Here is a 13,438-nt window from a genome sequence, read left to right as displayed (position 1 = left end):
TTCCAGCTTGTGTGGTGATGGCATGATCGTCAGCATAGATGAAACTATCTGTCCCTTCTGGCCGTGGCTGATCATTTGTGTAAACGTTAAACATGGATACAGCAAGACTTGCAATGAAAAGGTTAAAAAGTGGTAATTGTTTCATCCGAAACAGCATTTCTCTAGTGGAAAGCTCATTTCTGTGTACGAGCAGAAGGGCGGGAGGAAAAGAGATCTGTTGCTTCCTTGCCCTCATTATGATTTTTCTCTGGAAACTATGGAAAATTAAGATCCTAGACTTCTTTGGTTTGATCCCACGCCATTCTTGTCCTGTTTCCAATGTTTAAAAATGTCCTTCTGGACTGCACCAGAGGCATTTCCAGTTTACCATTGTGTTCTTGCAATGGCAAACAGGATTCCTCAAAGGTTGTTGTTGTTGTGTTCCTTCATGTTCTTTCTGACTTACGGCAACCCTAACTATTGAAGGGTTTTTTGCAATATGTGTTCAGAAATGGTTTTGTTTTTGCTTTCCTCCGAGGATGAGATTTACCCAAGGTCACCCAGTGGGTTTCCATCCAAAGATTCTTCTTTATCACCAATCTTAAAATGCAAATGCTTTTTGAAAAACATTTTGTGCAAACGTAAAACTTGGGAGTTTTGTTCGACAGGACTCAGGTTCTGGTCTTAACAGGATTTAAGCGACTCCCCAAATATTCTGGAATTAAATCTATGGCTGTGCAGAAACTGGAGGGCAAGGCATTTCCTCACTCCCATCAATTTTGCTGCCTTTTATTTCAACTCTGCCTGAGCCTCTTTGGAGATCGGCTTTCTTTCTGCAGCTCAGCTCATTTTCTTAATGTTTACTTTGGAGTTTGGCCGAGCACCATGAGACGCACCACCATGTGCTGTGCAGCCTTGAGTTTTCAAACTTTGTCCTCTTGAGCTGTCTTAAATGTCAGGGAAAGGTTTAGGCTGTTCAACATCCAGCCGAAGCCAAAAAGGATCACAATTTATTAAGCTGGAGGCGAAGAGGAGGGGAGGAAGGGGTGCTGGAGCCAAATCTCCCCAGCCATATTATTTTTTGACAAGGGTGGGAGAGGGGGAAAGACTACCCTATACAAGTACTCCAAGGCCATTAGGTAAAAATAAAGTGAAAAGCAGAGAGAGAGGCATTTCATCCTATTACATATTTAGGTTCCAGTTGAATTTAAATTTCATTATTGAATAGGTCTGACAGAGGAACCTTATGCATACCTTAGTTCAGGCATGGGCAAACTCAGGCCTGGGGTCCAGGTGCGGCCCCTTGGGCCCTTTTCTCAGGCCCTTCTCTCTCTCACTATCCTATCCTTCCTTCCTTCACTTTTTCTTTTTCTCTTTCCCTTCCATCCTTTTGTCCTTCCTTCTCTCTCTCTCTTCCCTTCCTTTTTTCCTTCCCTCCCTTCCTCCCTTTTCTCTTTCCTTCTTTCTTCCCTCCCTCTTTCTCCTTTCCTTCCACCCTTTTGCCCTATCTTCCTTCTCTTTACTTCCTTTCCTTCCCTTCCACCCTTTTGTCTTTCTTTCCTTCTCTCTTTCCTTCCTCCTTACCTCCCTTACTTCCACTCTTTCATCCTTCCTTCCCTCTTTCCTCCTTCTCCCCCTCTTTCTCCTTCCCTCCTTCCCCTTTGTCTTTCTTTCCTTCGCTCTTTCCTTTATTCTTTCCTTCCTTCCATTCATCCTTCACTCCACCCCTTCCTTTTCTTTTTCCTTCCTCCTTTCCTTCCTTCCATCCATCCATCCATGCATCTTTCCACCGTGCCATTCTTCCTTCCTTCCTTTCCTTTTATCTTTCCTTCCTTCCCTCTTTCCTCCCTCCTTCTCTCTCCTTTATCCTTCCCTTCCTTTGTTCCATCCTTCTTTTTACCCCTTTCTTCCTTCTCTTTTTCCTTCACTTCTTTCCTTCCATTCTTCCCTTCCACCGTTCCTTCCTTCCTTCCTTCCTTCCTTCCTTCCTTCCTTCCTTCCTTCCTCCTTTCCTCCCTCCTTCCCTCCCTCCCTCCCTATTTTTCCTTCCATCCTTTCCTCCCTCCCTTTCATTCTTCCTCCCTTCACTCTTTCCTTCCTCCTTCCCTCACTCTCTCCCTCCCTTCCTTCCTTCCTCCTTCCCTCCCTTCCCTTCCTTCCTTCCTTCCTTCCTTCCTTCCTTCCTTCCTTCCTTCCTTCCATCCATCCTTCCTTCCTTCCTTCCTTCCCTCCCTCCCTCCCTCCCTCCCTCCCTCCCTTCCATCAATACAGTACAAAACTTTATTACATTCACTGACCAACACAAAACGGGTCACAAGCGCTGTGGGAGGGGAACACTCAGCTTCCATCACTGGAATAGATTAGAGGTTCCAAAACAGGTCCTGCTGTCTTGGGCTTCAACTTCTAAATGTCCCAGTCACCTTGATCAAGAGTTAGGAATTCTGGGAGCTGAAGTTCAAAACATCTGGATAAGCCAAAGTTTGGGAAACTAGATCAAAGTTTGAGACTAGATCAGTGACTTGAAGGATCTTGAAGGAACTAGATATCCTCAGTGTCCCTTTGTGCTGAGCCACGCTTGTTCGTTCTTCATCTTCCCCAATGTCGAGGTCTTTGATGCCAGTGACATGACTTAGAATCATTCCAGTTGTTAGAGAGGTAAGGTTGGTGGTGATGTTTTGGTCGTCCCAACTAGAGTAAACCCATCCAATTGATTATTGAGTAGCGAGTCAGTGCATAGTTAAGTTCCATTGATCCATGGGTCTACTATAGTCAAGAGGAACAACAGGTCTTGGGCCAATATTTTGCCCCATTCCTTTACTTCTGCCCTGGTCATCTGTCAGTGCTTTCAGAACAGCTCAGTGTGTCAGGAGGAAAACAAAGCCCTTGTTGTAACATGCAACACAAATAAGCAATTAAGGAAAAGCAACAATTGAAAACAAATGAAGCTCTGAAAGGTGCTTCTGGGCTGATCTCGTCCATCTTGCCAGATAGCTCTCATTTTTCTCTGGGTCCAAGGCAGTACCTGGATCCCCGAGCGACAGGTGTGAGGGACAACTTCCAGATGTGGAAACCTCATCTGTTGCAGCTCCGGCAAACTCCTTTGGCACCTTGAAAGACAAACAGTTGCATTGCCACTTGAGCGCTTACGAGTCCCTGCTCCATCTATACTCTGTGATACAGGTTGAAAATCATTGTCCTAATACAAATGTCAATTGGTCTAGGCCAAAATCAAAGAGGGTGCATCAAATGGAACTAGGTGTCCTTGTAAAGGATTGATGTGCGCCCATTCATCTGTTGGGACTTGTGGGAGTTGAAGTCCAGGGCACTTGAGGGCACCACTTTGCCATGGCTCAGTGCTGGGGAGTCCTGGGAGTTGTACTTTGGTGAGGCACAAGCAGCCTTTAGCAGGAAAGGCTAAAGACCTTGTGAAACTACAGCTCCCGTGATTCCATGGCTTTGAGCCATGGCAGTTAGGGATGTTGTCAAGCTGCACTCATTGGATACACCCCGAAATGTTTTGGATTTCGAATCCCACCCCCCAGTTTTTGGGTGTGCATGTTCCTACATATTGAATTCTCAGATATGGGAACCAAGTCTAATATAATAATATAAGTACAATATGATAATATTTAACAATTATCTATCTATCTATCTATCTATCTATCCACACTCAGGAATATTTTGGATTTCAAATCCCACTCCCCAGATTTTGGATGTGCATGTTCCTACATAGTGAATTCTCAGAGATGGGACCCAAATCTAAAATAATATCAGTACAATATAATAATATTTAATAATTATCTATCTATCTGTCTTATCTATACACACCCCGGAATGTTTTGGATTTCAAATCCCACTCCCCAGATTTTGGATGTGCATGTTGCTACATAATGAATTATCAGAGATGGGAACCAAGTCTAATATAATAATATAAGTACAATATAATAATATTTAATAATTATCTATCTATCTATACACGCCCTGGAATGTTTTGGATTTCAAATCCCACTCCCCAGGTTTTGGATGTGCGTGTTCCTACGTAATGAATTCTTGGAGATGGGAACTAAGTCTAATATAATAATATAAGTACAATATAATAATATTTAATAATTATCAATCTATCTCTCTATCCACACCCCAGAATGTTTTGGATTTTGAATCCCATCCCCCAGATTTTGGATGTGCATGTTACTACATAATGAATTGAGATGGGACCCAAGTCCAATGTAAAATATAAGTACAATATAATAATATATAATAATTATATTCTATCTATCTATCTATCTATCTATCTATCTATCTATACATCTATCTATACCAGTATTTCTCAGCCTTTCTAATGCTGCAACCCCTTAATACAGTTCTTCATGTTGTGGTGACCCCCAAACATAAAATTATTGTACATTCCTACTTCATAACTGTCATTTTGCTACTGTTATGAATTGTCATGTAAATATTTCATACACAGGATGCATTTGATTATGTATGCATTTGATTATGTCATTTGTGTGTTGAAGTTGCTGGGATTTATAGTTCACCTGCAATCAAAGAGCATTCTGAACTCCTCCAACAATGGAATTGAACCAAGCTTGGTACACAGAACTCCCATGACCAACAGAAAATACTGGAAGGGTGGCATTGACCTTGAGTTTGGGAGTTGTATTTCACCTACATCCAGAGAGCACTGTGAACTCAAAGAATGATGGATCTGGACCAAACTTACCATGATTTTGTCATTTGGGAGTTGTAGCTGAAAGGATGTATATTTCACCTATAATTGAAGAGCACTGTGAACCCAGCCCACAATGGATCTGTACCAAACTTGGCACACTACCTACATAGCTAACATTTAATACTGGTGGGGTTGGGGCTGGCTGTTTTTGAATTCTGGGAGTTGTAGTTCACCAACACCAAAAAGGAAGAAAAGGACAGGAGGAGAGATCTTCAGCCTTCTCTGTCAAAGGGGTTCCTAATACCATCAGAAATATTTGTTTTCTGGTGGTCTTTGACAACCCCTCTGAAACCCCTCTCGTGACCCCCCCCCCCCGCCGGGGTCCTGACCCCCAGGATGAGAAACACTGATCTATACACACTCAAACAAACAATGACCCCCCCCCCCCCCCCCAAACTCCACCAGTGTTAACATTAGGGCATATTGAGTATTCCTGCCAAGTTTGGTCCAGATCTATCATTATTTGAGTCCACAGTGCTCTCCAGATGTAGGTGAACTACAACTCCCAAACTCAAGGTCAATGCCCACCAAACCCTTCCAGTATTATCTGTTGGGAGTTCTGTGTGCCAAGTTTGGTTCAGTTTAATCACTGGTGGAGTTCAGAATGCTCTTTGATTGGAGGTGGACTATAAATCCCAGCAACTACAACTCCCAAATGACAAAATCAATTCCCTCCGCAAACCCCACCAGTATTCAAATTTGGGCATATCAGGTATTTGTCCAAGTTTGGTCCAGTGAATAAAAATACATCCTTCATATCAGATATTTACATGACAATTCATAACAGTAGCAAAATAACAGTTATGGAAGTAGCAACGAAAATAATGTTATGGTTGGGAGTCACCACAACAGGAGGAACTGTATTAAGGGGTCGCGGCATTAGGAAGGTTGAGAAACACTGGGCTGTATGGAGCATGCAAACTTTGTCTCCAAGGAAATGGCTCAAAAAGAACAACCCCCAGTGTCTTATCAGTCTTGATTTTGGGGTGTGTATCTTCTTCCTCCATCCTTCCATCCCTGGCATTAAAAACCTCCAGATAACCATCGCAAGGGCTTTTGCCTGCCACAAGCTGCCCTCTGGTGACCATTTTTTGCAAAAAACGTGGGATGCATTCTTCAAACACATGTATCTCTCTTTGTGTGTGTGTGTGCGTGTGTGTCTCATTGGCTCCCTTTTCCATCTCTTGCAGAAATGCTGCGCATGGTTTCTCACTTATCCAGGTGGACAGCATGAAGGTCACCATGAAGGACGTCTTGCAGAAGGCCTTGAAGCGGAGAAAAGGATCCCAGCGCAGCTCAGGTGGGAGCTCTTTTTGCGCTCGAGGAGCATTCAATTGCCTGGCTTTTTAAAAAGATATCTATTTGCTGCTTGCGCTTGTCATGGAAAAGCACTAACTATTTTCAGACATGGGGTCTGCACACCCTCCAGGTGTTTTGGACTTCAACTCCCACCATTCCTAACAGCCGGTAGGCTGTTAGGAATGGTGGGAGTTGAAGTCCAAAACACCTGGAGGGCCAAAGTTTGCCTCATGCCTGCTTTACAAGCATATAATAGATCGTAGCTGTGAGTGCCCTAGGCATTGCCCCAAACCCAGTTCCTGATTTCTGTGACCCATTTTGCTGGCTAGTTGAGGTCCACCTGCAGTGAATGAGACATGTAAGTGAGCCTTTGCTTTTCTTACTTCAAAGAAAAATTGTCCATAGAAAGTGTGAATCTAGACAAGAAATCCATTCCTGTGTTGTTGAAGGTTTCCTGGCCAGAATCACTCAATCGCTGTGAGTTTTCTGGGCTATCTGGCCATGTTCCAAAAGTATTCTCTCCTGACCTTCCATCCACATCTATGGCAGGCATCCTGAGAGGTTGTGAGGTCTTTCCAATGCAATTTTTCTGAATCATCACCCCAAATAACCATACCTAATCTAATAATGTCCAAAAACCGATTTGTAACCTTTAGGTACTAATGTTGGAGAGTAGTCCCTGGTCAAAGTGGTCCCTGGTCAAAGTAGTTCATGGTCAATTGATCCCTGGCCAAGTGGTCCCTGGTCAAAGTAGTTCCTAGTCAAAGTGGTCCCTCGTCAAAGTGTTCCCTGGTCAAAGTGGTTCATGGTCAATTGATCCCTAGTCAAGTGGTTCCTGGTCAAAGTGGTCCCTGGTCAAAGTGGTCCCTGGTCAATTGATCCCTGATCAAGTGGTCCCTGTTCAAAGTGGTCCCTGGTCAAAGTGGTTCCTAGTCAAAGTGGTCCCTGATCAAAGTGGTCCCTAGTCAAAGTGGTTCCTGGTCAAAGTGGTTCATGGTCAATTGATTTCTGGTCAAAGTGGTCCCTGGTCAAGTGATCCCTGATCAAAATGGTCCCTGGTCAAAGTGACTAGGGACTAGGGAAGTGGTCCCTAGTCAAGTGATCCCTAGTGAAGTGGTCCTTGGTCAAAGTGGTTCCTAGTAAATTGATCCCTAGTCAAGTAGTCCCTAGAAGTGGTCCCTAGTGAAGTGGTCAAGTGATCCCTAGTGAAGTGGTCCTTGGTCAAAGTGGTTCCTAGTCAATTGATCCCTAGTCAAGTGGTCCCTGGTCAACTTGGTCCCAGGTCAAGTGATCCCTGGTCAAAGTGGTTCCTGGTTAATTGATCCCTGGTACGTGGTCCTTGGTCAAAAAAAGGTTGGGAACCACTGATCTAAAGTAATTTACATGTCACATTCAGTCATTTACATGTCACATAAAGTCATTTACACGCCCCCACCAGTTGCGCCTGCAATGGAGGTGGGAGTGTGAGCAGGCCCTCTCCAGATGATCGAAGAGATTATGTGAGTTATTACACAGAAATGCGGTCACGCAGGTAGGCGGGTCCCAAACCGTTCAGGGGTTTGTAGGTAAGAACCTGCACCTTGAATTGGGACTGGAAAATGAAGCCAGTGGAGCTTCTGAACAGGAGGGTTGACCGCTCTCTGTAAGAAGCACCAGTTATTAACCTGGCTGCCGCCCATCGTACCAATTGAAATTTACGGGCCTTTAGACACACCCAACGGTTAAGAAGTATGAAATCTTGTGGCCTCGCCTCTTTTAATTGTGGTGTGATGGCAGCCCTGTCGGGTTCTTTTGCTCGCCCCTGTTCACATTAGCAGGTATGTCCTTAAAGCCCCAAGGCTACGAAAATCTCTCTCGACATCGAGAAATAATTACGGTGAGAGATGGCGCGGGGTCTTGTCATGCCACAAAGAACCTTAATATCAGCCTGTCTATGGACTAGGTACTGATAAGCATCTTGTCTTGATTGAATGAATGGAGCACTTCTCATTCTCTCTCTTTCTCGACTCCTCCATCCCTTTTAGTTTTAACTGCGATGAGAAAAAGGAACATAATTCCCCACCCAGGGTTCTGTTTGGAAAAAGAAAGTCGTGGCGCCCCATTCTTTCCTCTCCCCCTCCTTCCTTCCTTTCTTCTTCTCCAAACGAGTCTATAATCTGTCACAGATTTAATTAGCTATCTTCAGATGAAAGCTGAAGTTTTAATAAAAGTTAGAAGAGATAACACAGCGAAGGACACGGATGAGCTGTCTCAAGGCCATATTCGCAGGGAACGATAAGAGCCGTAAAAAATGGCAGTGGAGAGCAATTGAATGAAGCAATGAAAATCTGATTCTCGTAAAAGAGAGAGAGAGGGAAGGAAGGAAGGAAAGAAAGCCGGGCTGGTAGGGGCGGCTGTGGATGAGAACCTGCTAGCGTCGGCAAGCCATTTGGCCCCTCGCCAGGCATCATCCTTCACCCTCGGCTGTTGGCGGCTCGGTCCAGATGTGCCAGCCGCACGTCCCCGGCTTTTGCCAGCTGACTGCGCCGTTTGATAACCGGCTCTCCGGATGCCCATCGCTGGCCGCAGAGATAGAATTAGATGGTGATGATCTTCCCACAAGTTGGGAGAGGAAACAATGCATATAAATCTTGATTTCATCTCAGCGTGAGAAGTCTTTATCCATCATCACTCATAATGAACAAGTCGTTAGCCGGGATGAATGGTGTTCGGCTTCTACTCCCCCCCCCCCCCCCCACATACACCTTCACACCTCCCCACCCCCCATTTGTTCCCTTATTTTTTTTCCTGGATGACTTTTATCTCTTTCCTAAGGGTCACGTCCCTGTCCCTCCATCTCTCTTTCCCTCCCATTTCTCATGCAGAACTCATGGGTACAGCTGGAGTGTTTGCGTAGCCAAACTGTGAGGTTGCCCTCTTGCCTTGCAGATTAGGAGCGGCATCGTTTTGCTGCTGCTTGTCTTCTGGTTCCGATGATTTTGGGCTCTTCTTTATGCCTTCATCAAGACGTTCCCGGCTTGGCGTTTCCGGATGTCAAGTTGGACCCTAGCCAGCAGCATCAAAATCCTGGTTCATTGACACTGAGGGGCTAGGAGGAATATAATATGTTGTTGAAGGCTTTCGTGGCTGGAATCTCTAGGTTGCTGTGAGTTTTCCGGGCTGTCTGGCCATGTTCCAGAAGCATTCTCTCCTGACGTTTCATCCACATCAGTGACAGGCATCCTCAGGTTGTGAAGTCTGTTGGAAACTAGGGAGGTGGGGTCTATATAATAATAATAATAATAATAATAATAATAATAATAATAATAACAACAACAACAACAACAACAACAACAACAACATAATCCAGAGCAGAAGAGAAAACTAGCAAAAATAAGGCTCTCCATGGACAGTTGCTGGGAAAAATTGAAAGCCAAACTGACAAAGAAAAAACATTGCTGTGGCTCACAAATGGAACTCTAAAAAAAGAGATGAGGGGCCTGATTTTGGCAGCCCAAGAACAAGCCATTAGAACAAATGCCATCAAAGCCAGACAACGATCCATACTTGGTTTTTTAACACGATCGTCTTGTGCTCCAAATCTTTGTCTGAATTTGGAAGTCCCAGAGTAGTTTGACATGTTCATTTTCAGGGTTTTGATCCCACCAGTTCTTTGTCGCAGATGGTATTTGTGGCACAAGTTCCAATGGATCATCTGAGCAATGGTGTTGTGCCTCTGCTTGTAGTCCACCAAGTCGACAACAGATCCCAAATGTAGACTCTGCAAGGAAGCAGATGAAACAATAGATCACATCTTCAGCTGCTGCAAGAAGATTGCGCAGACAGACTACAAGCAGAGGCACACCATTGCTCAGATGATTCTCTTTCGTTTCGCTTTTCGTTTCGTCCGAAAATGGCTCTTTCATTTCGTGCCTTCCGAATGGATTGTACGAAATGAATACCCGAATGAAACAAATACTGTGCACTAGTCTATTAGCTACTTACTTACTTAGGCGATCCCTCGTCTGACTAGGATAGTCTTCCAAGATGAGTGTACTGGTGGGTCCGTAGGTGACTGTGGAGCCCTATTCTTGATCTGCATCTTCTCCCGCAGTGAGGGCATTGGTTTCCAGGTGGAAGGCAGTCCTGGTCGGGGTTGGCTTAACGCACCTTCCTCTTGGCACGTTTTTCTCTTTTGCCTCCATTTGTGCCTCTTCAAATTCTGCAGCACTGCTGGTCACAGTTGACCTCCAGCTGGAGCACTCACAGGCCAGGGCTTCCCAGTTCTCAGTGTCTATGCCAGAGTTTTTAAGGTTGGCTTTGAGCCCACCTTTAAATCTCTTTTCCTGCCCACCAACATTCTGTTTTCCGTTCTTGAGTTCGGAGTAGAGACGGTGGTCGGGCATTTGGATGACGTGGCCGGTCCAGCGGAGTTGATGGCGGAGGACCATTGCTTCATTGCTGGTAGTCTTTGCTTCTTCCAGCACGTTGACATTTGTCAGCTTGTCTGCCCAAGAGATTTGCAGGATTGTCCGGAGGCAACGCTGATCATAGAATCAAAGAGTTGGAAGAGACCTCATGGACCATCCAGTCCAACCCCCTGTCAAGAAGCAGGAATATTGATGGAATCATTGGAATCCTATTAGCTATTATTGATTTATTTATTTCGAGCATTTCTACTCCGCCCTTCTCAACCCCCTGGGGGGGACTCAGGGCGGCTTCCAGCCGGCACATATTCGATGCCTACAATTCAGCACAATAAATAACATAACAACAATAAACATCAATAGTTAAAACATTAGATAAATACAATAAAATCTCATAGAAAGGTCAGCCTGGTGGCCATCGTTTCGCCAGTACATGAGTCCATTCAGCCTATCATAATCTATTTCCAAAGCTTTTAGTCGTCATTGTCCTTATCAGTCTGCCCGATTACCCAAAGGCCTGGTCCCATATCCATGTTTTTAATTTCCTTCTAAAAGAGAGGAGGGATGGCAAGATGTGAATTCCACAGGCAAGGGGCCACCACCGAGAAGGCCCTGTCCCTTGTCCCCACTACAGTAAGATCAAGTCATCCATATCACTGGGGTTAGGGGCACAAGACTCCCATAATTAAGAAATTGAGACATGCTCTCTGTAGATTCTCCAGCATAACTCTGTGGTCATCATCCACTAGAAGTTCACTTTTGAATCACGTTTAGTGGAGGAGACCAAAAATGTAATGACATTGCCCACTGTGAGTTATTGGAAGGTTCAGAGGAAAACAAAACCAATGTTTCGGGGGAGTGTGGTCCTTCAAAATGCCCCGAGGACAGTGTAGTTTTCTAACCGTGCACCTCCCCTAGACCTTGGAGTGCACTAAGGTAGACAGTGAAGTGGTGTAACAACTCGGCTTTGAATATTCCTAGTCAAGGCTTGATGAACAATTGGAAGAATACACCTTGATTCTGCCGGCAGTGCAGGCTTCGCTTTTAAACTACGTCGGAGACCACTGTGAGTTTGCATCATAAACGTATTCTCTCTTTCTCACTCGGCCTGTCTTCTCCAGTTCTTTCTCAGTCACCTTTGGGAATCACTGACCTTCCCAGCCTCTCTTTTGTGTGACTTTTGTATCAAAATGCCATTACGGACCTTGTCGCCGCCAACCTTTACCAACCTCCTCAAGCATGAGGTTAGCCGTGACAGGTGGAGTCTGCGGTGACAAATGGAACCTACACACCACGTTCTTTTTCAGTGGGGGAAGAGGCAGAGAAATCTTCTAGGATAGCCACCTTCCTACAAGGACTAGTCCGAACAGAACTTCCTTCCAAGAGGGATATCCCACTTGTTGGCATGCTCCAACCCCACTCGTTTTTGCATCTTCTCCAGTTGTCATCCCATGGTCTCGAAGGAAGAGCAGTTCACATTGGTCTCATTTTTCAGATGGCAACAAACTGCCTTGATGTGACAAAGAGAGTGTAGATTACCGTATACATTCGTGTATAAGCCGACCCAAATATACTGGTAAATTTCAAAATAAAAAATAGATACCAATAAAATCACATTAATTGAGGCATCCGTAGGTTAAACATTTTAGAATATTTACCATATTTCAAAGAAAAACAGTATACTAGCTCTGTAAATGGAAAAGTAGGGTCAACAAACACGATATGGTATTGACAATAACATAATAATAATAATAATAATAATAATTATTATTATTATTATTATTATTTGATGTAATTTTGTGATACGAAATCCAGCATATAGATCTCATTTGCTGTGACATACTGTGTTTTTGTGTCAGTAAAATAATAATAATAATTCGGAAATACACCACACACTCCTAGACGCTTGGGAAGTGTTCGACTTGTGATTTTGTGAGATAGGATTGTTGTTGTTGTGTGCTTTAAAGTCATTTCAGACTTAGGTTGACCCTGATTGAGGGCCGAGTAAATGACCTTGGAGGGTTGTATCCAGCCCCCGGGCCTTAGTTTGAGGACCCCCTGATCTATGGCATTGAATAAGCTTGACTTGACTTACAAAAAAAGCCAAGAAATTTGTTGGGTTTGAAAGAGAGCCATACAAACAAGGACATGAAATATATCTCCTTTCTCTCCTTCCCTCCCTTTTGACTGGAAAAGAAAACACACTGTTAAGGGAAATAAGAGGAGAGAGTAATATATCGTTTATGGCAAGCAATGGCCTCCAGGCTCCGCTGCCCAGCCTTGATCCCATTATAAGCCAAAGGAGGCTTTTTCAGCTCAAAAAAGGGCTGAAAAACTCGGCTTATCTTCGAGTCTATATGGTAATCCTCCATCATCCCCATTTTATAACTTCTTTGAAAATGTCCCAGTTTTAAGATGTTATCTTGAACTTTCCTGTAGACTCAGCCAAAAGCATACTGCTGCCGCTTCTCCTAGCTTGAGTGTTCTTCCTTAATAAGAACTTTTTGCCATCTTGACCACCGTCTAATGTTATTTGGCCAGTTGGGGGACACATTTTATCAATAGAGTGTGCAGAAGAAGCTTTGTAGGACCACATGTGGACCATGTATGGCCACCATTGCGCTTCAGCTGTGAAGGAAATCTGAAATAGACATGAAAGTGTACTGTTGATGAATGCAGGGGAGTATCTGCAGAGTGATGGTGAGAAAACTGATTGGTGGAGAAACAGAATAGAGTCAGGGAGCCTCACTAGCAAAGGAAGAACCTGGCTAGGTAAAGCCTCAGTAGAGATTTTAGCACTACCATGGCTAGGAAGGTCTACGTAGGGGTGATGGATAAGGGTTAGAATGAAACCTGGGAGGTTCGTAATTCTTCACATTAAGAGGTCCCTCCACTCAAGAATGAACTAATCCCAACCTATGAATAGTGAAGGAACTTCAAGCTCATTTTCTCCCACAGGCCTCTGCAAATGTCTGCATTTTGGGTCTTGCTTTGAGTGGAACATGTCAGCCACAGAAGAAGG

The 13,438-nt window shown here is 44.2% G+C and overlaps 1 protein-coding gene across 3 annotated transcripts in view; it reads left to right on the top strand.

Annotated features, from left to right (window-relative positions):
• Positions 1-13,438, top strand: part of MAPKAP1 (MAPK associated protein 1) — a 162,064-nt gene that overhangs the window by 84,744 nt on the left and 63,882 nt on the right. For all 3 annotated transcript variants that reach the window (XM_067471833.1, XM_067471832.1, XM_067471831.1), the window contains exon 8: positions 5,902-6,011. In XM_067471833.1, the coding sequence (XP_067327934.1) occupies positions 5,902-6,011 (110 nt within the window). The remainder of the gene's footprint in view (positions 1-5,901; positions 6,012-13,438) is intronic.

Source organism: Anolis sagrei, chromosome 11, assembly GCF_037176765.1.
Source record: "Anolis sagrei isolate rAnoSag1 chromosome 11, rAnoSag1.mat, whole genome shotgun sequence".
Classification (NCBI taxonomy): domain Eukaryota; kingdom Metazoa; phylum Chordata; class Lepidosauria; order Squamata; family Dactyloidae; genus Anolis; species Anolis sagrei.
Note: the sequence above shows the minus strand (reverse complement) of the source record. Positions and strands in the feature narration are given on the sequence as shown.